This window comes from Cydia splendana, chromosome 15 (genome assembly GCF_910591565.1).
Source record: "Cydia splendana chromosome 15, ilCydSple1.2, whole genome shotgun sequence".
NCBI lineage: Eukaryota > Metazoa > Arthropoda > Insecta > Lepidoptera > Tortricidae > Cydia > Cydia splendana.
In genome coordinates, this window is record NC_085974.1 from 10,226,310 (window position 1) to 10,254,004 (window position 27,695).

General features: G+C 36.9%; 1 protein-coding gene across 2 annotated transcripts in view; it reads right to left on the reverse strand.

Moving 5' to 3' along the window:
* The window catches only part of LOC134797606 (cytochrome b5 reductase 4), a 77,327-nt gene extending 50,290 nt beyond the window's left edge, over positions 1-27,037 (reverse strand). The window contains exon 1 of one of the 2 annotated variants that reach the window (XM_063769918.1): positions 26,634-27,037. In XM_063769918.1, the coding sequence (XP_063625988.1) occupies positions 26,634-26,991 (358 nt within the window). In that variant the 5' untranslated portion in view covers positions 26,992-27,037. Of the gene's footprint in view, positions 1-21,002; positions 21,516-26,633 lie in introns of those variants that run through there. The other variant, XM_063769919.1, reaches the window with a different exon arrangement.
* Between the last annotated feature and the right edge of the window lie 658 nt (positions 27,038-27,695).

Sequence of the window (27,695 nt, forward strand, 5' to 3'; positions counted from 1 at the left end):
TTTTAAAAAGTCATTACTTGTCGTATTGCAACGTAATGAACCGAATAGATAAAAAAATATTATTACGGTTTTTTTTTCCTGTGCGTTCATCAAGACATCAAGAGACAGACCCGATTTCATTTGAGAAATTTCTTACGAAAATATTGATAAAATTGCATGCATTGTTGTATACCATTGCTCAGATGTTGCTGCATCCTACGATACCCCGCTAAGTTTGATTTAATGTTAATAAAATGACGCCAATGACTGGTAAAATTTTACCACCTACGAGCTATAAAGCTTTTGGAAAAATATAAAAATAATAGGTTTTACTTTAGTTCATAACATAAGTTGACATTAGCAGTAAGTGTATTTGTAATTAAAAATGCAATTATTCTATATTTATTAAAAAAAAAACATGAATTTGACAAAAAAAACCTTATGCATATAAAGTACTGTATACTAACTAGGCAACGTCCAAAATACTAGACGTCTTTTCATTATGCGGCGTATCTTTTTATTTACACCGACTGGCAACATCCAACATATTTGACATACCTATGTTTTTTTCGAAACTATTATAAATAGATTTTTTTCTTGATTTTTCTACAATAAACAACCACATAATAAGATAATAACACCAAAAAAATGATACTAACACAGTTTTTTGAGATTTTTTCCCTTGTCGATTTAAGGGTTAAGCATGGCTTTTCATTATACGTCTTAATATTGAAAAGTTGAAAAATTCCACGCCGCCGCCGTGGATTTTTTTCTGGCGCGCCGCCACCCAATTTTTTTCGACCGGCGCGCACGTCTAGCGCCGCCCAATAGGCATTTAGCCGGCGGCGGTTCGCCGGTCAAAATTGGTTGGCGGTGGCGGCGAATCGGCGGCGTAGCCTTGAAAACTTGGTTTATGCGAAGAGAATTCAAACCTTAATTCATTTAATTTAATTTCATTTAATTTATTGAATTATGGTAGGAAAAAAGTTTTTCATGGCATTAACTGTAGATAAGCAGCATAATGAACATCTCTTTATATTGTGAGGTTACTGTTAATTGAATCTATCACTAATTCACTACACTTTATAAAACAAAGTCCCCCGCCGCGTCTGTCTGTAACTATATGGATGTATGTTCACGATGAACTCAAATCAAAACCTACTCAACTGATTTTCATGCGGATTTCAGCTATCAATAGAAAGATTTTTGTGGAAGCTTTAGTTTAGGTGTACAATTTGTTAAGGTTTTGTGTAATCCGTGCGAAGTCAGTGCGGGTAGCTATAGTCAAATATAATAGTTATTATATGTACGTATCGCCAGGAGAGGTGAATGATTACACAGTACACACACTGCTCGCACAGACCACCTACTAATCGCAAAAATAGTATGAATGAATCAATGAGTGAATGTGACTTAAATGTACGATATTAAAAGCCTACATATAAAAACCCCTTCAAGAAACTTTTTTGCAGTTCGAAATACGGAACCCTAAAAAGAATATTAATTTCAAAAATGTCTCAAAAATTGTATTGAACAACTATTTACAACTAATATTGCTCAAAGGTTAACTGGAAGAGATCCCTTAAAGGCATAAGTCCGCCTTTGTACTAATGACGAATGTTATTTTTCCTGTTTTGTTTTGATTTTTGTACAATAAAGTGTTTTACTACTACTACTACTATATTAAAGCAGAAGGAGTTGAAAATAAAGTTCCAGTTAATCCTTGTTTAATATTCGCTGAAAGTTGTTGAGCATTAGACTTTTCTGAGTGAGCACTCTATGTATTTTTTTCTTTATGTGGTTAAATGCACGTAATGATTATTTTTAGATATAATTTTAATTTATATTTTTGTTCGGTAAATAAAACAAAAATATGATATGAAAAGTTTTCTTGATTTCTATTTAAAGTTAATTGTTTTTATATAAAGTACCATCTCTTAAAATATCGGTACCTAATTTGTTAGCACGTTATATAAAAGCAATAAATTCCCGATCAAACTAATCTGCATAGCATTTGCAACGACAACGTGTGTATATATCATCGTTAATGTCAAAGTTCTATGAAAATATGACGTTTATATTATAATAACACTCCCTCACTTTGTTCTGTTCAAATCGGTGCAAAGTTAGCTTAGACAGACTCTAGTATCTAACAAGGTCACGCCGATGCCACACTGATAGCGCAGAATTTTGGCGGCGGCGGCGGCGCGAAAATTTTGGCGGCGCGGCGCTCATATTTCATATGGAAATGTTTTCTGGGATTAATTATTTTCATTAATTCATTCATTAACCTCGTGCCTTGAAACGGTCGCAACGCTCAATTTTACAGATTTCGAACCACTTGCTACGCTCGTGGTTAAATCATGAAATCTTTCGCTTGTACAGCGATCAATATAAGCATGAGCAAAAAGAATAGATAGTAAGTTACATATGTCTTTGGCATGAGGACTTAACAACAACTTTAACCTCTTGTCGCAAAGTTTTTGGTTACTCTTTGATCAAGTGCAATGAATACCGGTATTAAATACGAAAACCATTACCGGTATACTGAATACCTGTTATTATTGAGGTATTAATGAATACCGGTATTTCATTATGTCAATTAGTGTACAAATAGCGATAAAGACAAAAACGGAATGACAGCAATACCTCTAATGCGAATATAGGTATAACATTTTAACCGGTATTCGTTTGACAGTTTTTATACAGGTATTTAATAAAACCGGTTATACGGTCCCTGCTGTAAATACCTTTACAGTACATATGGTCCTACTCTAAGAGCACTTTCCGTGCGTATGTCAAAAGTTTAAAGGGCCATATGTACTGTAAAACGTTGAACGATACACGTGCGAATAGGTAATTCGCAACTCGTGTCGATTTAAAACACTCCCTTCGGTCGTGTTTTAATTCATCGCCTCTCGTTTCGATTTTCCTCTTGTCCGCACTTGCATCGTAAATAACTATTCTAGCGTTCACAAAATGCCACACAAACTCTAGCAAATGCAAATAGGAATATTTGCTTTTAGCGGGTGAATCCAGTCCACCGTCTAGCGCTCATATAGTGAACGCTTTAGTTAGGTACTAGTATACCGCTCAAAAGGAAAAGGCATTAAACACGTCCATGTTTGTACATTTATACCACGTTCTTCCTTTTCGATGGTAGTGGCGCTGTTCGCTTTTGAGAGATATCCAGTAAGCTGCACGTATCGAGCTTGGAAGCGACTATAATTTATTTTCCTTCGAGTTTGAGAAATCTCTTACAGCTGTTCAGTATCGCTACGTATATGTATTATGTGTCGTTTTGTCGAATTTAGTACCCATACGATAAACTGCAGCTCTGACTGAAAATCCTAAGTACCTAAGTAAAAACTAAAATAAGAAACGGAGGTCTGCTGACAGTTTTTTCCACAAACCTTAACCAATCGTAACGAAATTTTAGAAACTTAAATGAGAACGAAATATTCCATGTCGGACTATATTGTTTTTTTATAGGTATTCTTCTAAAAAAGACATTTCCTTAGTGGACCCTGCATCCATCAGCCAATATTCAAACCTACGAAATAAATTTTGAAATGGGTTATTAAATAACGAATGTCAGAGGTAACATAAAAATACAGTAGAATTCAGATTTCCAGAAATTTCGTTTCGTTAGTCGTTTAAGAGTAAATATGGATTAGATACAACTCCAACTTTGATTGCAACTCGCGGGTCCTGCGGTTCAGAGATTAAACAAGGACAATAGAGACGTTCTCGTCCTTAATGCAAATTGGTTTTGTGGACACTGAATAAACAATTTGATATATTTGACGAACGTGAAGCTTTGTGTACGCCTGATGGTATCACGTTGGCAACGGTGATTCACGAATTCATGACATTTAACTGCCTATAATTACTTCAAAAAAGTTAACTGATAACTATATAAACACAACGATTTAACTTATTGATCCAGAATTACCAGCAACGTAAATAAACACTACTAACTAGACTTTTGAAAGCACGCCAGTAAATAAATACAACCGATTTGCCCGAAAATGCTTTATGTACCTGGATATAAAGTTATCTGCGTCCCTCGTTTAGTAGGACAAATATGGACGCACAGTATAAACAGTTCAATTTACTCGTAGTTAGGTAGGCAGCACGTAACGAAGGGACACGTAATTAAATACATGCGGTGTACTCACTGAAAGCTGTTATGGAAGGCTTGATATAATTATCGTTCGTGTGGATTAGGTACATTCTTAACGAACCTGTAGCCGAAATTCTAAATGACCTGTAGCCGAATTATGTTTGAAGTCTTTAGGGCCGTCCTAAATGTCAAATAACTTACGCTACTCAAATGCTAATACTGCGAACGGCAAATAATAAAATAAAATAAAAAAATAAAAAAGCCTTTATTGCCATGTAACTACATAATTAAACACAGGAAATAAATACAATTTAAACAATTAAACAGTTATAATAAGAATTAAATAGTTATAGTTTTTGTGAGTGAGTGTCACATGGCCCCAGTTAGGGTAAAGGCCTCCTCCATCAGTTTCCATTGTTTCCTGTCTTGCGCTTTCAAGATCCAGTCTCTACCAGCTTTCTTTTGAATTTCGTCTATCCAGCGTTCTTTTGGCTTCCCTCTGCTCCTCTTACCAGTGGGGCCCATCCACTCGGTTACCCGTTTTGTCCATCTTTGGTCTGTGATTCGCGCTACGTGTCCCGCCCATCGCCATTTTAATTGTAGTGCGTGTTGTCCGGCGTCTATCAGTTTGGTTTTCCTGCGGATATCTTCGCTTCTATATCTATCTGTAAGTTTAATACCAAGGATGCTTCGTTCCATAGCGCGCTGGCAAGAGCGTATTTTTGTTTTAGTTCTCTTTTGGAAGATCCAAGTTTGTGCTCCATACGGAACGAACGGCAAATAGTCATATCATAATAGGAAGCTTACAGTCACATATGACCTTTTGTTTTCGGACGTCACTGTCGTCACTAGTGTGTCAGAGTGTTCTCAACAGCTGGCTGCTTCGTAGCGTGTAGATAGCTCGGACCGACCAGTGTAACGTGACCATAAGCTCCGTAACAAAATATGCGTAACCGGAGAGCTTACTTATACCGATTTCTAAAGCTACAAATGAACTGTGTTTTCGTTGTAATGGGGTTGGCAACTGTCAAAGGTTTGCCTAGATGGCGCCATCATAGCTTGCCCCTTTTTCTATGAGATTTGGCTTAAAGAGCTGGCATCCAGGGTATTAAAAAAACAAAAATTTGACACAATTCTAGGGATTGACGGGGCAAGCTATGATGGCGCCATCTGCTAAAAACTTCCACCGGCCAACCCCATTGCCTATAATAAACCTTACAATCTACCAAAGAGCTGGGTAAGAATGCGTTTTAGTTTCTTACATAAAATAAGTACTAATGGATATTAAAGTTAATACTTTGTTTTAAAGGTTATTCAATGTGAATTTAAGATAAAACTAATCTAGAATAGTAGACGAAAGCGATGACCAACTGAAAAAACTTTCCACACCTATATCGATTTTAAAATTGCAATTAAATACATACATGCGACCGAGCTCACTGAAAGCCGTGATGAGGAAGCTTTATATAAGTAGGTAGGTATAGTTCGTGTTTCTAACAATCATTTAATTGAGTTAAGTTACCTAGAGCCGAATTATGTTTGAAGTCTTTAGGGTCCTTCCTTATCAAATCTACAAATGAGTTGTGTTTTGGTTGTAGTTTCCTTATAGTAAACATTAGAATGCCTGTCACTCTAACTAGAGTTTATACCCAAGAGAATGAATGCTGAGCTGACCCAAAGCTTCGCTTCGCACATATTTTATTCAGTTGTTTTACATAAAATGACCGACCATTTAACAGAATTCAGGTTTAATATATTACTTTTATATTATGCAAATAACATAAAATTGTTTGGATAACTTTGCGAAACTCGGTATTTTAGTCGCTTCGCCAACTAGTCCCAAAATATTTACAAGCCTGCTTTTAGGCCCTCAGCGGGCCGAACCGAAAACTTTCTTGCCCGAGGAAATTCTCAAATTAACCTCTGTTAACCGTTGCCGGAAAATCGTATTTCGGGCTTATTTGATAGACTTGTCTACTTAACCCAATCGGTACGCTATTGATTACCGTTCGAATGTTTTACTTGGTTTTACCTTTCAACAATCAGAATACCTACTCGATCGGCGGTGAAGCTCGTTTAGAATTACACGATTCAAGCGCGGTGAAGCCTTTGAATTACTTTTAAACTCCAATACTGATTGAGACTTCTTAATGTTCTCAAGATTGCTGCTTTTAAGCTTTGTGAATTTCAAATAACTGAGACGTTTGCGGTAAATAAGTATATATTATCAGTCATACTTCAAAAAGTACTTAAATATTAGCACATTACCTATTCCTTTGATTGTAAAACGCACTTATATAATCAGTTTTTTAAAAAACTTGATTGTAATTGCGGAAGTCATAAACAAAACCCCTGTTAATCCACCAGCTATCTTGGTATATTTTATCTTTTGTTCTGGCCACAGACCAACCCCTATAGACCGAGCTTATAGGACGACTCGCGGTCACCGCCCGTGTGGTGTATAGGTGAAATATAAGATTGTTCGCGCGCCGCTCCGATCACTTGCGCCCAAGGTTACGACCTGTTAGCAGTGTGCACGAGTCTAAGAAAATAAATCGTAAACTATTGAATTCATTGGGAAATCATGGGATATTGCAGCGTAATATGGTGTGGCAAGTCATCTAAGACATCTACTTACGAAACAGATGGAATAACATCCCACGGGAAAGTCAAATTCATTATTTCATTGAATAATGTTTCTTGTCCGCGGGGTTCATTTTATACTGGTCAGTAAGCAGAGGCGAAGTATGTCCGTCCCTTTTCGTCAACTTGAAAATGCAATGCGCTATCCCTTTCCCTTTCGACTAGTGATGTGACGATGATCGTTTTTCAGTTGCGGAAACTTCGTGCTTCGTCATACCGTATTGTACCATTTTAGACATAATATATAGGTAACATGTTGTGTAAGTTTTTTTAGAATCCTCTAGGCCAGCGGAGCAGTTAGGCCGCATGTCACGAGGTGGACCTGATGATGAACTTCAAAGAAGTACCTACGAGGGAACTCGGTGTTGGTTTGTGATAGACATATGTTGTATGGGTTATTTAGAATCCTCTAGGTGAGCAGTTAGGCCTCATGTCACGAGATGGACCTGATGATGAACTCCAAAGAAGTGCGAGGGAACTCGGTGTTGGTTTGTGATTTGTGATAGACATATGTTGTATGGGTTTTTTAGAATCCTCTAGGTGAGCAGTTAGGTCTCATGTCACGAGATGGACCTGATGATGAACTCCAAAGAAGTGCGAGGGAACTCGGTGTTGGTTTGTGATAGACATATGTTGTATGGGTTTTTTAGAATCCTCTAGGTGAGCAGTTAGGTCTCATGTCACGAGATGGGCCTGATGATGAACTTCAAAGAAGTGCGAGGGAACTCGGTGTTGGTTTGTGATAGACATATGTTGTATGGGTTTTTAGAATCCTCTAGGTGAGCAGTTAGGTGTCATGTCACGAGATGGACCTGATGATGAACTTCAAAGAAGTGCGAGGGAACTCGGTGTTGGTTTGTGATAGACATATGTTGTATGGGTTTTTTAGAATCCTCTAAGTGAGCAGGTAGGTCTCATGTCACGAGATGGACCTGATGATGAACTTCAAAGAAGTGCGAGAGAAGTCGGAGTTGTTTTGTAATAGGCATATGTTATTGGTCCATTTGAATATGTTTTCAATACAAGCTTCTATGACCTTAAAAAAACGGACAAAAGAAAATAATTGTATGAGATTTTGGCGACACTTTTTTCGCGTATCGAAAGAGATTGCGATTCTGAGTAGAAATAATATAAAAATTCTAAACTTTAAAATTCATGTTCTGGGTATACTTTAAACAGAAATGCCCTAATATGTTAAGTAAAAATTTCAGGTACATTGTTAAATTACTTAATGAAATATTAAATTAATCAATATAATTATTAAGTAAGTTTACTCTAAGTATACTAAATTGGTAACAATTTTACCACAATAAATTTCGGTGTCACTGGTAGCAGTACCCACTACCTGTAATGAACATGTCCCATCCCTACGCTTGCACGTGTCAGCGCGCCATGTTTGAAACGACCAATCGCAACGCCGTGAGCACCCCTCCCGCACCTCACAGTTTGGTGATTTGCGTCGGGAACAAAATGGCCAATATTAGGTTTCTAGAGGCGGTGTTCTGTGGTTCTGGCTATTAATGTTCAATTCACCTAAACAACAATTTTGTCTTTTCGCGTAAAAATAATGACCCCGCCTTGAGTCACGAGAAAATGCTTCCATAGCTTATTTTGTACATTTATATAGATTTACTGCAAAACCGGTTACCTTGCTATATTATGTAGGATTCTTTCCTTTGATTGATAGCTTATTGTTGTTCGGTTTTGCAGTGTATTATATTTATTTAGTTTATACTTGTTAGATGGTTTTTATTACTACATTTGTTTTTCTAATAATAATATAATAAATGTTAAGTCAATATTATTGACTCTATTTTGCGTGTTTAAAGTAAAACATCAAATGTATTAATACCTGTCAAGCACAAACTAATTTTGAAATACTTGTTGATATATGTTACATTAATCATTAAGTACTAGATATTGTATTGAAGTTATGACAAAAGAAACTCATACATAATACAAACAAATTAATTACATATTCATTAAAATTGTAAACATCGACGTTTTCGCTCCCTGTTCAAACAAATTGTCTTGAAAACCCATCATCAAATCCGCTTTCTTCAGTAGGTATAGGTATAAAATGCCATGGCCTCGCGCCAGACTAACACTCGAGATGCAGATCTTCGAAATTCCATTGGCATAAGCCAATGGCAGCAAGGCAAAGCCTTGTCTGAGACTTTAAAGGACTTCGTCTAAACGTCATAAAGGCAAAACAAGCCAAGCAAACTCTTGCTATACTTCATTTGTTTTGTAACTTACGTTATTTCCTGCATGGGAATTAGACTCTTGCGTCTATTTTTGCAGCTAAGAGCAGAGCAGCGTCTAATAGGCACAACGATACAGCTGCATAACACAAAACAAAAACAAAATAAGGAGTGGCAGGTCCGAGTTACACTTATGATAAATTGAAGTATAGTTGGATCGTTCTTGTATGTATTAGCTATGTATATTTTACCAAATTTTATCAGGATATGAATTATAAGGAATTTTGGAAAGTCTCTGAGCGAACACAAATCCTTAAGTGATGTATGGCACTAATAAATATACATATTCAAGGGATTGTTCAATACACCAGACGACCTATTTCATGATATGTGGAATAAATCAATAATGTAGATATAATTTACGATCAAAACCGATATAGCCGTTTCATGCGGTGCCAAAGTTTATTGAACGCATCATCGTTGATAGCTTTATTCGTTATTATAGACGTAGGCTAATAAATATGCCATAAAAACGTAACAAGGAAATATATTGTTCTCTTTGATGGACACTATACGTAAGGTTCTATTTTATATAGAGGTGTAGGTGTACTGAAACAAAGAAGCTTTTAATGGGCCATTACACCGAGAGAAACGATGTCGTGACATACAAAGGTAAAGAATCAATATCGGTAAGCGCAGTAAATCGTGTTTAAGTTTTAAAGTTAATAGGAATGGTTTGAAATAATGAATTGGCAAATTGAAACGAACCAGGATTCGTAGCCAGGCCAGGAAAAACTTTGTAAGGAGCAAGTTTATGAAAACTATCAGGGTTGGGTTCTCCGTAACATTGAAAAAGGGGATGCATGGGTAGAGCGACATTCCTAGTTAGTTTCTTGTTTACTCGGGATTTCTTAATTGCCACGAGAAATACGATGAACGTTTACAACATCCTCTACGTCACAGTTTTTTTTGTAATGGAGATACGGGTACCTATTCAACATAAAGTTAAATGTAAGTAATTCGGATCAAAGATTTTGGATGTTTGAGATACTTTCCGATTCCAATACAGGTTTACGAAAAACGAAACGCGCAACTATTGATGATATTAGATGTAGTTAAAGATGGTTAAAGCAATAATGGCATAACCAGAATATCCATTTAATATGCCATAATAAGATGATCCCCTTAAAATAAAGCGTCACAGACAGACGATTCATGATAATGGCGTATTCAAATTTCAAAGGCTTTAGCTACTTAGTTGACGGACGCGTTTTGTACAAAACAGATAAGACGCACCTATATGTAAACGTATTTCCGCTTCTCGACAGTAAAATCCGAAGGTAGTCATGTAATTTTCTCGTTTTTAGTCTATCTCTGCTCTCTCGGGACCCCGTTATTCATGAAACGCAAATTGTCAAAGTAGGCTTTGAAGTCAAACGAATTGCAAGCCAGTTGCCAGTTAGGGCTTGTGCACAAATCACGCGAGGTTCGATGAGAGGGGGGGTCACGAAAAAATCACGATAGATCACGTTGGGGGAGGGGGGGTATAAGGAAACCTCACGTGTATTTTTCTACAGTGAACGAAACTAAGAAAAAAACTTAGGTACCACATGAGTAGATACTTTTTCTCGGTTTCGTTAAACATAAATCTTCACTCTGCACTTCAAAATAGCGAGTCTATTTAACGAAAATACAAAATTAAATAAGATTTTCTATATAACTACAATACTTACTATTTATCTTAAAATTAAATCGAATGAAAAAAAATCTAAAAAATACACGTGAGGTTGTGTGGGGGGAGGGGGTAGCCAAAAACCTCACCAAATATCACCAAGAGGGAGGGGGGGTCAAAAAGTAGCCGAAAACACCTCGCGCGATTTGTGCACAACCCCTTAGTAGGCAACACGAACTCCTGTTCGTGACTTTTGAATTAAATGCCAACAGAATTATGAATTCACATGCACATCACATGAATATGAAAAACCGGCCAAGTGCGAGTCGGACTCGCGTTCCAAGGGTTCCGTATATTACACAATTTTTAACAATCAGTGCCGGATTAAGATATTTTGATGCCCTAAGCATTTCTAGGTGCCCCCTCTCACTAGGGTCATCAAGATTACATTGATTTTTTGGTAAATTGAGAGAAGTTCATTGCCGCATTACAGCTGAGAATGGAAATCAGTCACATCATTTTATCACGAAAATTGACAGTGCCGCAGCAGTAATGTTGCAACAGAGTACCTAATGCTGTTGCAGTCGCCACCCGAATGTCACCTTTATCATAGCGCAGAAAGTAATAGAAACGCGAGCGAAGCGAGCGCGGAAATTTTCGATATAAAAACGCAATATGATAGACAGTTGTACATTTTTACTTTTAGTATGGAAATCAGTCACATCATTTTATCACGGAAGTTGACAGTACTGCAGCAGTAACGTTGCAACAGAGTAATGTTGCTGCAGTCGCCACCCGAATGTCACCTTTATCATACCTTATAAAGTAATTGAAAACGCGAGCGAAGCGAGCGCGAAAATTTTTCGATATAAAAACGCAATTTTAGTTTTAGTCCCAACCAGGCGCGAATCCAGGATTTCATACAGAGAAGGGATGGGACAGTTTTCTATCAGCCTAGCTTCGCATAGGGCTCGATATTTAAGGGTCTCAGCGAGGTTGTTTTCATGCATAAAATATGCAAGAAAGCAGAGAGCTTGGAATTGAATTGGCGAAGTGTGAGAAAGGCAGTAGGCCCAGCTGCGAAAGAGGAAAGCTTGGATTTGGATCCACGCCCAAGTGTAATTAAGGCAGAAGATCAACTTTGCCGTAAGGCAGAAGGCCTCGCATAAGACCTAACGCCGAACCGCAAAAGAGTGGGTTGAAATCGAATCTATGCATGTAATCACGACTCTTCTACTGCTACCGATTGTTTCCCAAAGAATTACGCGCCATTATTTTTGCAAATTAGCTTTTGGACAGCTAAAAAAATCGTGTGGTAAAAACGATGTGTCTGTCCCTAATTTTAAAATTTGTTCACCTTTTTCAACCTGGCATTTTGGTGCCCTCCCTGAACGTGGTGCCGTAAGCACGTGCTTGTTTTGCTTATTGGTTACAAAGTCTTTATTAATTCAACCATTAAAGTCGACGAGTACAAAAAACTTTAAGCTAGCTCTCAATTTAACATTTTTTTTAAACATAATTTTTAATTTGACCTTACAATTACTCGTAAGTAGGTAAGACCGTTAAATATTTAAAATGATTATCTTATCAGAAAATTATCACCAATTACTCTAAGAAAACTACTACTCTAAGTAATCCGGCACTGTTAACAATGTATTTTTTATGTGAAACGTGAGTGAAATCTCTTTAAAAAATCCGTAGGGGTCGGATTAAAAACTGTAATTAAGTCCGACTCACGCTTGACTGTACATTTCTAATAGGTTTTCCTGTCATCTATAGGTATAGACCTATTTTATGTATTTTTTTCAAAATTTTAGACCTAGTAGTTTCGGAGATAAGGGGGGGGGAATGGTCATTTTTTGCCTGTTTTCTTGAATAACTTCTAAACTGTTGATTCGAAAATTATAAAAAAAAATTATTTGAAATCCTTACAATAAGCTCTTTCATTTGATATGTAACGTGATATAGTTTGAAAAAAAATTTTTTTTCATTTTTTCATTTACCCCCCAAAAGTGGCCCCCATGTTTAAAATTCATTTGTTTACGTTACATGTCCGTATTCGGGTCACAAACTTACATATGTGTACCAAATTTCAACTTGATTGATCCAGTAGTTCCGGAGAAAATCGGCTGTGACAGACGGACAGACAGACAGACAGACAGACAGACAGACAGACAGACGCACGAGTGATCCTATAAGGGTTCCGTTTTTTCCTTTTGAGATACGGAACCCTAAAAATTACATTTCTCGCGGTGCCCGCTCCTGCATTTTGCCAATTCAGGATGCGAACGAAATGAGTTTCTCAGAATTCGTTTATTCATGTAAACTACCAACTGTCCTTTCGCATTGTTCCTATAAATATAGCTCAGCCTTTTCGTTTTCGATTCGTTAATTATTCCAGTTTTATATAACAAAGTTCATGGCTAAATCTAGGCCGGTTAGCAGTAGGTATCACCTTAATAGGTCAGATAGATGCGAGGTAAAATAGGTTTCAAAGATGTATACGCAAATGTCGTTCTTATATTCGAGTTAGGTGGATGGACTGTGTGAGAGATGATGTGAAGCGAACGCAAGTGAATGATGAGATGACGGGCGACAAAGAGGTATGGAAGAAAAAGACATGCTGCGCCGACCTCAAGTGAATGGGACAAGGGCAATTGAATGATAAACGATAGTCACCCTGTCAATGTACTTTCATACATTCAACGGCAACGGCATCATTCAAATTGCTGGCCTAGGCAAGCAATAACTTTGCACCGCACATTAAATACCTACGTTGATAATTTAGGATAAAATATTTGTTTTTTTTTTTAAATAATTTTGCTCTTATTTATCGAGAAAAGCAATGTAAGCAGGTACAGTGATTGGCTGCTTCGTATAGTATTCGGCCTCGTTAGACTTTTCACGTCACATTTTTATCCCAGGATTCATCCTCTGACCGGGGTGTGATGATGAATGAACAATTGTACAGACGAGGAGGATGCAGAAGGGAAAACAGTCAAAGTTTTAATCAAGGGTAAATATGAAGTTAGATAGATGATCATTGCTCGGCGTTTCCATTAATTATAGATCTAAATAGGTCGATAATAATCAAATAGTTGAAATAAATACGAACTATAATAGATTATAATTACTAAACATGTCAGAACATTGGATTCCCTTATGCTTTCAACTTGACATACGCGGTGGGGCCGCCGTTCTCAATCCCCGGGGATGCCTAATGGGTGTGTAATTAAGTAGATCAGTCAGTCTCGTGGAAGGATGGAACAACTGGTTTGTGTTACAGGTACGCGTAAGATTAACAGGTGTACGCAAACACTGTAATTTACAGCGCGACACATTTGTTAAGGTAAAATACAATACAACGTTCCATACAACTACATAGGTATAAATACATGGGTATATATAAAAATCAGGACAAGTGCGAGTCGGACTCGCCCACCGCGGGTTCCGTACTTTTTAGTATTTGTTGTTATAGCGGCAACAGAAATACGTCATCTGTGAAAGTTTCAACTGTCTATCACGGTTCATGAGATACAGCCTGATGACAGACAGACAGACGAACAGTGGAGTCTTAGTAAAAGGGTAAAACCCTTTGGGTACGTAACCCTAAAAATAGACGTGGGTAAAGGTAAAACATAGGCGGTCTGATTTCTAAAGAGCGGTCACTTCTAGTAAATTACTAGAGAATCTCAAAAAGATAAGCTTAAGCGTAATGATTTTTTTATAAACATCACCGCCGTGGTCTACCTATGTTTATTGCTCGGCAGATATTAAGGCAGGCAGGGATTAAGGTATACTTTCTAATTTACCTCACCATGTCTTCCTACACTGAGCTAAACTAGCGGTAAATATTATACAACCGTCTATTAATTTCGAACAAATCGCAAGTCTGAACAATTCAATTGTACTGCTTTTTTGATACTTTAGTACCTCAAAGCTTATAATATTAATAAAGTATAATAAAAAGAGGCATTTGCTAAAGCTCCTTTTGTTCATTTAGAATCACTCTTTGAATGCTCTCACGAGTGTTGCCAAGAGCTTTCAGCCTTTCATGACAGTAAACCTTTTGAACTGCGACGCTAAGCCACCCAGGTTTAAAGTACTTCAAACTTGATTGATTCACGTGCACAGTTACACTGTAACAGTAATATAATTGTTTATGAATAAGGTAACTAGGGTTCTTGAGGGATGGCATTTAAGTAAGCGTCGTTATATTGGCTCCAGGAAACTTGGCGCCCCGCCTACGTTTGTTTATGTTTACGTTCTACATGACCCAGTTTCGTCCGGTCAAAAGCAGCTTTTCTTATATGAATTGAAAATATCCAAAGAAAGGGTATACGTATTGAGTGCTTTCAATCTTTTCCAGTCCAAGGAAAACCTACAGACGAAAGTAATCCGTACAAAAGTGGAATGTAATTCTTCCAATATTATATACGTGAGAGTTAGGATGTTTGTTACGTATGTATTTACACAAAACAGCGAAATCAGGTATAAAAGTCGTGTTTTGTAACTTAGAGTAACAAAAAGGATGATGCTTTTTATTTCGGATATCGTCTCGCAAAGTCATGAAATATATGGGAAACTTTATATGGGAGTATGATTAATGAGTTTTACGGCAGGGGCAAAAGGTAGTACGAAATTTTAATAAAATTACAACGAAATGTACTTAGCCTGATTAAAGTAAGGGATTATGATAAATATTAACTGTGACGTGTAATACAGATTTAAGCAATCCCGAATACGAGCTGTGTTATCGTCAAATTGATAGCCCCGTGGGCTTACTAGAATAATTACGGGGTTTAATTTGTCAAGCCTATATCTAACTCCAAATGGATCTTTCACATTAATTACTTTTAAAAGTACCTATCCTGTTTAGTATTTATGTATGTACGATAACATGTATTTTATTTTATATAATTTATAATAATATTTATGTATTTTATTTACTTTTGGTCATTTTGGTTAGTTTATTTTTAAAATGTTACTGTGCATTCCGTAAGTTTGTCTATCTAATTTGAATTCTCCCCTCATCTACTCGAAGGTTAACTGGAAGAGATCCCTTACAGGGATAAATTCGCCTTTGTACCTTTATTTCCGTAAATATTATGTAAACCTGTGTTGTGTGCAATAAAGTGATTACTATTAATTTTTCAAAAAGATACGGCCAGTTATTTATTCCTTTCGATAGTGTGAAAAATATAATATTTGTAGCCGCAACAAAAAACATTAGACCATATCACCATACTCATAATGCTGTGTTCCTGCCAGTGAGTAAGATCGCCAGAGCACAACGAGAGTGCGGGGTGTTAGGGTCGGCAACGCGCATGTAATACCTCTGAAGGCGCCCATAGGCTACGGTAACTGCCTACCTGCGTTGGTGGCAAACATCAGACGAGCCGTATGTTTGCCACCAACGTAGTATTTAAAAGTAAAGATATTTTGTTCCCAAAAAATTACCTTTTTCACCGACTTTAAAAAAGGAGGGCATTCTCGATTTGTCAGAATTTTATTTTGAATCCTCCCAACTCCATGTTTTATGTTGTAACACGTAAAATCGTCACATATCATCCATCGTCGACATAGACTAACGAACGCCAAAAATCAGTAACACCTTTATGAAATTAATTACTTCTTTTATACATATTTCCTCGAAGATCGGGGATACAGTAATTTGTAAGTCCAAAGCCACAGCCATTGCCTTGGAGCATACTCTTAGAATAAGTCGCTGGGAGCGTTAGTAAACATCTCAAGCCGGCGGAAGCAAAGCTAACGAGCAATCGTCGAGGAGCAAGAGACACATTCGAAAATTACAACTTCATCCCTATATGATTCTTATAGGTACAATACTCACATCACATCTCGCTCGCACTACTATACAGTACGAGCGAGATGCACTGACAGTACTGTCAAAATGAGATCGATCAAGTTGTTAGTTCGAATGCCGCTCCGGGTAGCGTAGTCACCAGTAACAAGGCTGCCGTTTGATTATCAGAATAGCGAGTTTCAATAGATACATCTACACAATATCACCTCTTGTTCCATACCACGAACAAAACACATATCAAGTTTTTGAGTTAGGCTGGCTTTTCACTAAGGGGCTATTCATAAATTACGTCATTTCAAATTAGGGGGGGGCTCTGGACAGCGGATGATGGTAGCATGACGTAGGAGGAAACGGGGTCATTCGAAGCATGATTTTTGGATGATTTTGGGGGGGGGGGGGTCAAAAATCGATGACGTAATTTATGGACAGGCCCTAAGGCGATAAGCAGAGATGAGAGGAAACGTGCGGGAATCAACCAATCTTCACCTCAGTGGGAAGGCAGCTTTATGACCACAAAGTGCTACGCCGTAGCGCTCCTAGCGTTTCGATCATGAATGTAGCGGAAAATAATTGCAAGAACAGCGCGTGCACCGCATGTACGCGTATCATGCGCACTGAATTGCAGGTATACTTTTTTTGAGAAACTGAGGGCCCGATTCGGATTTTGAAATATACATCTATTAGACATCACCAAGATACGATAACGATATGTTTAAGATCTAACCTGTCACATTTGACATTTGCGCGATTCTGGAGATACTGTTGAACGATTTCCACAGGATATGACTTAGAGATCCAATTCACATCTAATAGATATCTTACTCTATCTAACGTAAAAGTGACATTGGTTGCCCGAATTGCGCTGCAAAAGAGAACTAGTTGATATCTAAACTATAACGTATCTAGAATGGATCTAGTACGTGTCGTCTCTTGTGAATATCTTGAAGTTCGAATACGGCAGTGAGAAACTTCGCTACTCTTATACCCCGCCTATCGAGCTCAGTCTACCTACTTAGATGCACAGTAAATTCAAATAAACAATGAGCGCCAACTCGCTGTGTCCCTTCAATAGATGGAGACAATAGTAAAAGCAGGTAAAAGTAAACTCATCACAGGAACCCAGGGGAACAACAGGAGCCGCATTCTGGCTATACATGTCTCAACTTGATTTAAAATTACTTGTAGTGCATCCCGCTCTGTATGTATGTGCGATGCGTAGTTTGGGTGCATTATGCAGTTTTCGCAATGAGGAGGAGGCAATTTGATGACGTTGGTATGGTGAAGTAGATGGCCCGCGCACTGCGCGCACTGTCTCCCGGCAGTTTTGAGGTCCCAATAGTGGTATTTGGACCTCAAAACTGCCGGGCGTGGGCCTGTAATAGGATTATGGAAGTCTGTGGGAGATTTTTAAACGTAAACTGTAAAGTCAGTAGAGATATTAAAATAAGTTTTTGACAAAAATTTCATTTTTATACATGATTTTATCGCTGACTGTACTTTTCTTTCAACTGACAAATAATACTCATCGAGACAATTCTAATTCGAAATTCGTCGTTCAAATGTACTGTAAAACGTTGTACAATACACTTGCGAAAAGGAAATTCGCAACTCGTGTCGATTTAAAAACACTCCCTTCGGTCGTGTTTCTACTATTAGAATTTTAAACTCTCGCGAAGGGTTTTACGGCATTTTGCAGCCGAATGCTTGTGTTATCAGGTTCCCTTAACAAAATTGGAAAGCCAAGATACACATAAGTAGGTTTTGATATGTGTCGACCTAATTTCGGAGTCTAAATACATTATGTATGCACCCGGAGCAGGTTTGCAATTCAAACGTGGCCGTACGCCATCATGGCTTTTGCCAATATGGTAATCATTTTGTAGGTATCTATCTACGTAATTAGGTAAAGAAAAGTACGTAAATTAATTTAGTATAGCTTTCTACCTACCTAAACAACAGTATTCAATATGATTGTAAGAAATTCGGATGAAGAGCTAATTAAGTAGGTAAGTAAAGCTGATTAAAAGCGATCATTTTCGACAATCAAGAGCAGAAAAAAAAGATTACGATTGTAATAAATTAAGAATTTTCAACTTTCCTGCCTACGATAGATGCCGAAAAAATGAAATAAAATCGCATAACCTAAGTTTTGGAGTCGAAAAAAACAGAGTTTTATCGTATCTCCTAAACTGAGATACGATAATGCACTAAACATATAAAAAAAAACATTTTTAATACAGTTGCTCACAAAGTGCTACTTTACGTAGCTGTTTAGCGTGCGGAAAGTTGGTTATGTCGAACTAGTGCTTTTTACTTTTCCAATTTTTTTAAATTTATACTTGTTCCAATTCACGACTACTTATTGATGAGTGTTAATATTAGTTTCCTTTAAACGTCGTAATCAGCATAAAAACCTACTGTTAATGTAAGAATATGAAAAATATACATATTTCATATTTTAATACTTACCTCTTCATCATTATAACACGTTTATTTTTTAATATTGAATATTGAAAATTCCGTTCTTAATAAGGTGTCTGAATGGAACGGAATAGCTGCCAAACGCCCATAGATATAATATACTTAAAGACGACGTCTAAGCGAGCTGTCACTGTTACCACTTTTGTTTAGTGTACGATTAACAATGTTTTACTTATTTTTTCGCAACTGTATTAAAAAACGTCGTTCGATACACGTGCGGAAATGTCATTCTTCACTCGTCCCGAGTCTTCCCACTCGCCTGCGGCTCGTGGCAAGATATCTCGGTACTCGTGAAGTAATGACATACCTTCCGCACTAGCATCGAAATGTACTATTTCTTAATCTAGATTCTAGACTAGATGTAAGACTTAACGATATCTCTCATATCAAAAACCTGATTCAAGCTCGAGGGATAGTAAAAGGGAATTACAATATCTACTCTGCTATACTGCACATAACAGCCATAATAATAGACATTGGAAAACAAGTTTGTTTGGAATTTATTTTTCAAAAATATGTGAATACCATTGTACGTACCTACTTAAGAGTTTTCCATTGGCATTGACGGCTGGTATGCCCGAAAAGCATTCGTCTAATAGAAGAGTAACTCTTTAAACTCAATTATGGAAACAACTATAACGTAATTGCGTGTTTCAAATTATCAAAGCAATTAAAACCGCACTCAAATCCGATCTAGTTTCCGAGTATCTGACCGACACCAATCAAATATAATATCCTCCGGTTTATTCATCATCAGAAACTCATTAACACACAATAGCGTTATTAAAATGCATACGAGGATGGTTTATCAAGCAATGCCTTCCAAGAAATAAATTGTATGCGTATGCTTCCCATTCTGTTTCCAAATTCGGCTCTGCGACATTGTTAGGTAGATTATACCTATTAGGTAATGAAATGACATCAGGCCATCACATTTGGCACAGTGAATCCAATATGTGTAGGAGTTAGTTCAAACGTGTACTTGTACTGAAATTAGTATGTTTGTCGAAACACTTAACGTATATCTTACTCATATTAACACACACATGATGGGATTAGTTGTCAAGCGGACCCCAGGCTCCTCCCATGAGCCGTGGCAAAATGCCGGGATAACGCGAGGAAGAAGAAGATTAACACACACATACCTACCTACACGTTCATTCGGTCCTAATGTTCAGATGAGTCAGAGTTAGTTGGTAGGTACGAGTATAAATGAAATTAAGAATTTAAGGTCCGATTGCATCGATGAAAAAGGGTTGGTGATTCCAGAACCTTGTTAAGAACCGTGGTTATATCCAATTTATTTTTAGATTTTTTGTATCTGTAATAGGACAAAAAATATGGAAATTTAGGAAACCTTTTTCTCTCCACCCTTGAAAGAGTTCATGACTCTCTGAGTGGAAACAGTATATAGGCACATAAAAAAGTTAGGGTGCGATTTTCTTTAAGTATATTTTCATTTGGGAATGTGCATTTTGTTACATGAGACAAAAATACTTTATTTTCTTTATTAAATATAAATAGATATGAATTATATGTCATATGGGTCGATGACCTTAAACGAAAATATGAAAATACTGTCTTACTTCGTCGACAGTGTCCCGGGCAAATTTAATTCACCCATATCTCCGGCAAAATGACTTCGTTAATAAGATCACGTTATTATCCTTACTTAATCATGAAAGTTACTTGTAAAGCTGAGCCGATGAAACGCGTCGCTACACCATCGGTGGGGAAAAAACAGAATTAACAATTTATTTAGGCGCCGAAAAAGCGTTTTTTGTTAATTGTACTGGAAAAGCAATTTTACTCGGGTAACAAGTTTAATTAATTAACGAAAGCTTACCTTTGAATGTCAATAAGTCAAATCCTAGTCAAATCGCGTGTAATATCAGAGTATTCAGAGTAGCGTTAGGTATTCATAAAGTATTTGGTAGTTGGGACCCCTATATTTAACTTTCTGAATGAAGTTATTTAGCTTCGCAAAGTTGGCCGTGGGTACTTTCGGCGGAAACGTAGGGGGAGCTGTACGTAGGACGTGGCTGGCATAAAAATAATCGAGGAAGTCACCTGAGGTATCAGGAGGGTCAGGGGGCCGGTGCCTCTGCCGGCCGTTCCACCAGCACCCGCAGCAAGGCATTTCGCAATCCTCACTTAACTGACACTGTTCATTGCGTCTTATGTTAAAGAAACACGACATCAAACGTATTTATCATTATTACGTAGAAAACATTTTCGGATTTTTTTCCGTCATGAAAGTTACGAAAAAATTTACGAGAAACATTCCCAGCGGCATTGGCATGAAAACTTTTATTCTCTATAGTTAAATGTTGCAGGCGTATGAATTGCGCCCTTAAGCCGAGTAGAGAGTGTCACATGCATATAAAATCTCGAGAGCCGTCAGTTTGCGTTCAGGTCGGGAGAACTTGTGCGATTGTCGGCATCGCGTTTGTCGCACAGTCGCAGCCTGGCACGCGCCCGCCCACCGCGGCGCTCTGCGCTGAACTGCGGTTAAATGATGAGGGTTTTCTATTTTCAATGTCATGTATCTTTATGCAGTCTTGTTATTTTCCTTCTTTATGGGACAAATGCTAAACAATTTATATCTCGTAATGGCAATTTTCTGATATATCTAACAATTTGTTTGTTTTTTTGGCCTTCTACTTGTATTTGTCTTAGCCAGATAAACATCGGCCGAAATTGTTAATTTAAGGAAAAAAGGGGTAAGTAAAGGAGTTGTTTATTTTAAGAGCTTAAATTACAAGTGAAACATTCCCAAATATAACCACGAGCCTTTCGAGTGTTTTAATAAATGGATTTCTAATATGTTATAAAATGTTTATCAGAGTCACTTCATACATAAATAGAGTCTCATCAAAGTTGTGATTATAATAGTTCGTCATTATCGATTTTTTAATTTTTATTGAATCTTTTTCACAAAATACAGAGAGCCATAATGAGCTGGTTGTGAAAATAAGCAAATCGCAATATCTAAAGCTTAAAAAGCTTGGCGACTTAAGTGCATAATAAGTCCAAATAACAAATAAATAATATAGTAAGTACTCCCTTATTATTCTACTCCACTTTAGTATTAAAAGAATGGCGGATGCGAAGAGAAGTACTTAGATAATTAAATTATGATAATTTAAACAGACGGAACGTCAATAGGCATTATGGATAACCGAAATTTTCACTTGAATGACACTCAAACAATAAAGTTCTAAGATATTCCTCGACTTCGCCAATTTTGAAATACCTATCTCAGGAGTGATTCTCGAATTTCTTAAGTGATTGCCAGTGACATTGCTACTTTTGTGTAAGTAAGTGCCTATGGGCTATGTCAACTATAACTTGTCAAGCTATAACAGTCAGCAGCAGGAGTTGCTAAGCGGGCGAGGTGTTCAAAATTACCTTGACGCGCTCTTTATTCTCTTAAAAATAAAGTCGCGTCAAGTTAATGTTGAACTAGTCAGTAATATAAAATAGAAAGTGTTTTACTTATCTACTCTTACTACCTGACATGACATATCATAAATACACATACACATATGTACAGTCGACGTCAAAAACATTACACTTGCATCTGACTGCTTTGTAATAAAGCAAAAAATGTAAATAAAAATTATCTTTGACGTCTACTGCACAAAGACGAACGCGCAGCCTTTTAAATAAAGGATGTCTTCCATGAAGCGCAAGAGGTTACGCTGATATATCATATATATCATATCCATAATAAATCAGTCCCAATTCATTTTTTTTTTTTTTAGAAATAAATAGCCTTTTCCAAATAAGTCTTACAAAACTGACTAAAACTAGGCCTAAAGTTTCATACGTTACTAAGTTGACTATTACAATGAAAATCTAAAATAATCCGTTACTATAATCAGAATACGCCTCCAATTCTTGTTAAACATAATAAAATTAAGCCATAGAATGTAGCGGTGGGTTGCGTTAGTTCATTAAGTCAGAAAACAACAAAAACAATTGTATTAACTCAGTAAGTATTGGGACACGAGGTTTCTATGAATAGTGACAGAATTGCTATATTGAGTTTTATTTTTTATCATTTGGAATGTTATTAGTCTTCAAAAAACAATGTGGAATTGTACTGAAGCTTCTAAGAATGTCTAAGATGCCTTTCCAGTTTTAATTTCACCGAAATTATTTATCTAAGACCCGCCTACTAAAAGATGAAAAGAAAGCTATGCAAAAAAAATATATCCAATTTTTTGTTTTTCGTACCGACGTAAGTAATCTTTGTTTGGCCAGGCTATTTTAAATACCAAGCAGTCTATAAATATTTTATCATTGGATGAAAAATTATAGCGTGGGCGTTGGATGCTGTCACTGTCCAATAACGTCCAGATAAATCAAACATTCACCAAGCTAAATAGTATACTGAGATACTGACTGACCTATACAGAACGTTACATGAGATTGTATGATAGCCACCTTAACAGGAAAGAGGAGTAGGAGTACCAGTAACAGGAGAAACATTGTAAATATGTACCTACTTATGGCGGTGTACCTACGCGCCGCTGATTAAACTTAACACTACTTAACCTAACGTCGACATCATGTAAAGCGCCATTTGAGGTTAAGTGCAATTCAGGATTAGTTAGTCGAATAGTGTCTGTTAATTAATATCTCTTCGTAATAAAATAAATAATCATTTATCCGTTTTTCTCTGCCTCAGCACCGGAAAAGCATCTTTAGTTGACTAGATAATCGGGGGAAGCTATGCAGTGTTTTATCACAACGTGTCGTGGCCAGCCTTTGTATAAACTGAAGGGCTGCTCGAGTGGATGCGGCTCCTACTTTATTCACTTCAGAGGGTATTAGGTCGGGGTAAGAAAATAGCTGCCCATCTTATGGTGATAAAGTTTGTTTTCAACACTTCAAGGCATACCATACAGAGTTAAAAAGAAAATTGAAAAGAAATGGATTGAAATGGCTTCGCTTTTAGACCTGGTACGAAGTACCTACGGAGGAACTTATTTAACTAAAAACATACCTACTTTTTTCATTTTATCTTTAGAATAGTTAGCAAAATAGATTACCCCCGCATAAAAACTCTACACGCACCATCGCCCACCCTGTAAAACTATACATCGGTAGACCTTACGCCTTTTGTAATAGTTTTGTATATGCCTTCCTATCCCATAGAAATGAATAGCTAAGGCTTTAATAAATATTTAATATGCAGGCTTTGTACAAAGCATCTTTTAATATTCACATATTTCCCATCTCATGGATGATCGCGAGAAATTCCAATAAATGCTTATCGATGCTGAAAATGCTCAGGAAATAGTAAGTAAGACCTATATATCTAGACTGAGGTATGAATATTTTAAATACTAGCGACCCGCCCCGGCTTCGCACGGGTTAAATTATCTAAAATCTAAATCTATATCTAATCTAAATCATACAAACGGACAGACGCGACGGGGGACTTTGTTTTATAAGGTGTAGTGATTGGACTCTGCGAAATAGCTTACCGACATTTATGTTTAAATGTTATAAGTAGACAGACTGCCGTATTCGAATTTCAAGATATTCACAAGAGACGACACGTACTAGATCCATTATAGATACGTTATAGTTTAGAAATCAACTAGTTCTCTTTTGCAGCGCAATTCGGGCAACCAATGTCACTTTTACGTTAGATAGAGTAAGATATCTATTAGATGTGAATTGGATCTCTAAGTCATATCCTGTGGAAATCGTTCAACAGTTTCTCCAGAATCGCGCAAATGTCAAATTTGACAGGTTAGATCTTAAACATATCGTTATCGTATCTTGGTGATGTCTAATAGATGTCTATTTCAAAATCCGAATCGGGCCCAGAGATACGAAATTATTATTAAACATTGGATCCTCGAATATCTCAATATTACCACATTAAACTAGGTACCTACTTTACGTATATGGCCGCTTTAACCATGTACGAATTGGAAATGAAAAATTTGCTTTCTGTTTCTATCCAAGGTCTGTATGTAGGTAATAAAAACAAATGGAATCGAGTATCTGAAGTTTTAAAGTGGTAGTTAGGCATAGTAACAGGTTTTAGTTCCAATAGCGTCACAGTAAAAACTTTAAATATTAAGAACTCGGTCACAACTCCGATAGAGGTACATTAAGTGCCAGAGATAACAAAATTGAGTCGCGCTGACCCAGCCGTTGGCATTGTTCCAAAACGATATTGTAAAATCTCGACAATCTGTATATATACAATCTCTACCTTGTTTAAGTGCTTATATGTAGCTCATGAGTGCCTATTTCGGTGTACGAAATTTGGTTAAGATAAGTTCGACATAAACATGACATAAATAACATTTTTGGTGACTATAAGGTTGTTTACATTTAATATATTAATAGAATTTTATACCTACCTACGTATGTAAATTTCGAGAGCTGTACGGTTACCATCAGTTTGTCACTGACATAAACGCCGTCGAGAACGTAATTTACTTTCTATACATCTCGCTCGCACTCGTATATTCGTGCAAAGTTGCAAACGGGATGTATAGAAAGTAAATTACGTTCTCGACGGCGTTTATGTCAGTGACAAACTGATGGTAACCGTACTGGTGTTCCCCTCAGGGTCTTCAAGAGAGCTGGTGGAGCCGAGGCAAAATGCAGGGACAACGCTAGGAAGATGGTTATGTTCACACAATAAACCATCTCAGTACCTTTGTAGGTACCTATATGAAAATCATATGAACATAATAATTTCCAAACAATATGAACATTGTTTCAATGTCAGATTAAATATCACACAAACATATTATGATACAATTATCTTGACGGGCCGATTGTGATTTATCAGACAATTACTTACATGTATCTCAATATAAAATACAAGCATTAACTTAATTGACATTTCAAAATTCTTGCAATGATTTTCTTTTTGACTTAGAAAACCTTTCAAATGAAGAATGAAAAAAAAGCTGCGCTATTTCCATAATTAAGTCTGAACGTGTAAGGTAAACGTACTAGTGCTCGTTTTATTAGCATTAGAAAAAGACTACGCGAACTTGACGTGTCTTTTAATTGAAAACGCTTTTTAAAAATCAGTAACTATTACTTATGAAAGCAATTGTTACATATTTGCCTTGACTTATTTTTCAAAAGTGTTTTTCAATAAATCGTCGTCGTCGTCGTAAATTTAAGAGTTAGACTCTTGTCGGTGTAGCTCTCTCCATTTAACTCTATCCAGGACCGCCTCCTTGATTTCCTTATACGACATTACAGCTACCTTTTCTTTTATTTGTTTTATGTAGCTTATCCTCGGCCTTCCCCTTCCTCTCTTGCCTGCAATCTTTCCTTCTATTATGTTATTTATAAAAGCGTCATGTCGTCAAGCGTCATGTTCTATAAATAGACACAACAAAATTGTTTACCTTTTTTCTAATGCTAAAAAACGAACTATAACAATGTATATATTTTTTTCGAATACATTTTCAATTTAGAATAGTAGAAAGTAGTCGTTTAGATTCAGACTACACCAGCAGAAATGCAGCGCGAGTAGCGCGACATTTCTGCTGACAGTGCTGCCTGCATTGCTGTCGCAAGTGTCAAAAGTCGCGCTGCAATACGGCAGCATTACCTACTGCTATAGCAGTAGGTAATAGTCCGAATCCCAAAAGGTACCTTAACTGCAAGCAAATTTAAAATGTTGACAACGAATAACAGACATACCTGTAGCCGACCCGGTGTTGACAAGGGCTTGCTTCGGTCCAGTTTGCTGAACTATCGTCGTCGGTGGAGAATTCATCTGGCCACCAACAATATTCTCTGGTTGTGGCTGCGTGATCTTCATATAAGGAGTAGGAGTAGTAGGCAAGGACAACGGGGAAGATAACCGTAAAGGTGACGTGGGTGTGCCTAGGTTAGACGGTAAAGATAATTTGGACTCCGAAGAAATAAAGGATTTCGTTTTACAAAGTATATCAGAATTTTCTGAGGATTCGGGAGTGCAGAGGACTGTGGGTAAGGATATTTTAAGCGAGCCATTTCTTGTTGGAGGCGAGTTGTCTTCGGGCGGCGAGTCGGCCATTATGCTCTATAAAGAAAATAGAGCCATTCAGTTTTATGGAGACAAATTCATGTTATTCATGTGGGATCTATGTATAAGTACGAATTGAGTAATGATAGCCATATCTTACTCGTGCATATTAGTTTACAAACAAAGATATATTTTTGTTCTATATTTATCGTAGCAAACACAATTTACTAATAAAATATTATTATTGCGGTTAGTTTATCGCGAAAATATTTTCTATTTTCGCTAAGCCATAAATTACATTTACTTGAGAAGAAATAAATAAGAGTTTGAAACTGGGGCTGCCGTTTTCAAACCTAATTCCCAAAGGAATCTCGCAAACTGGTATTAAATATTCAGTATGACTCAAGAGATTAATACATAACTTCTAATAATACAAAATATATTTTAAATTTACTAAAGCAATTTAGTAACGAAAAAATAAGTAATCACATTTCAATTCTTCGGTGAATATTTTGGTGTCTCGATTAAATAATGATTCGCCAAAAGTTCTCTAACAACTGCTTATATTAGCAAAATATTCTGTTTGAACGTGAGTTCACTCCTAGTGATATAGTTCGTTTTTTTTTAGCAATAGTGTTTAGCGTTTCTTTTAATTGAAAAACGCTTTTTAAAAATCAGTAACTATTATTCTGTGGATCTGTGGGTCAACTTTACGCAGCGGGGTTATAGCGACTTGCGAGTCCAATATGACAACG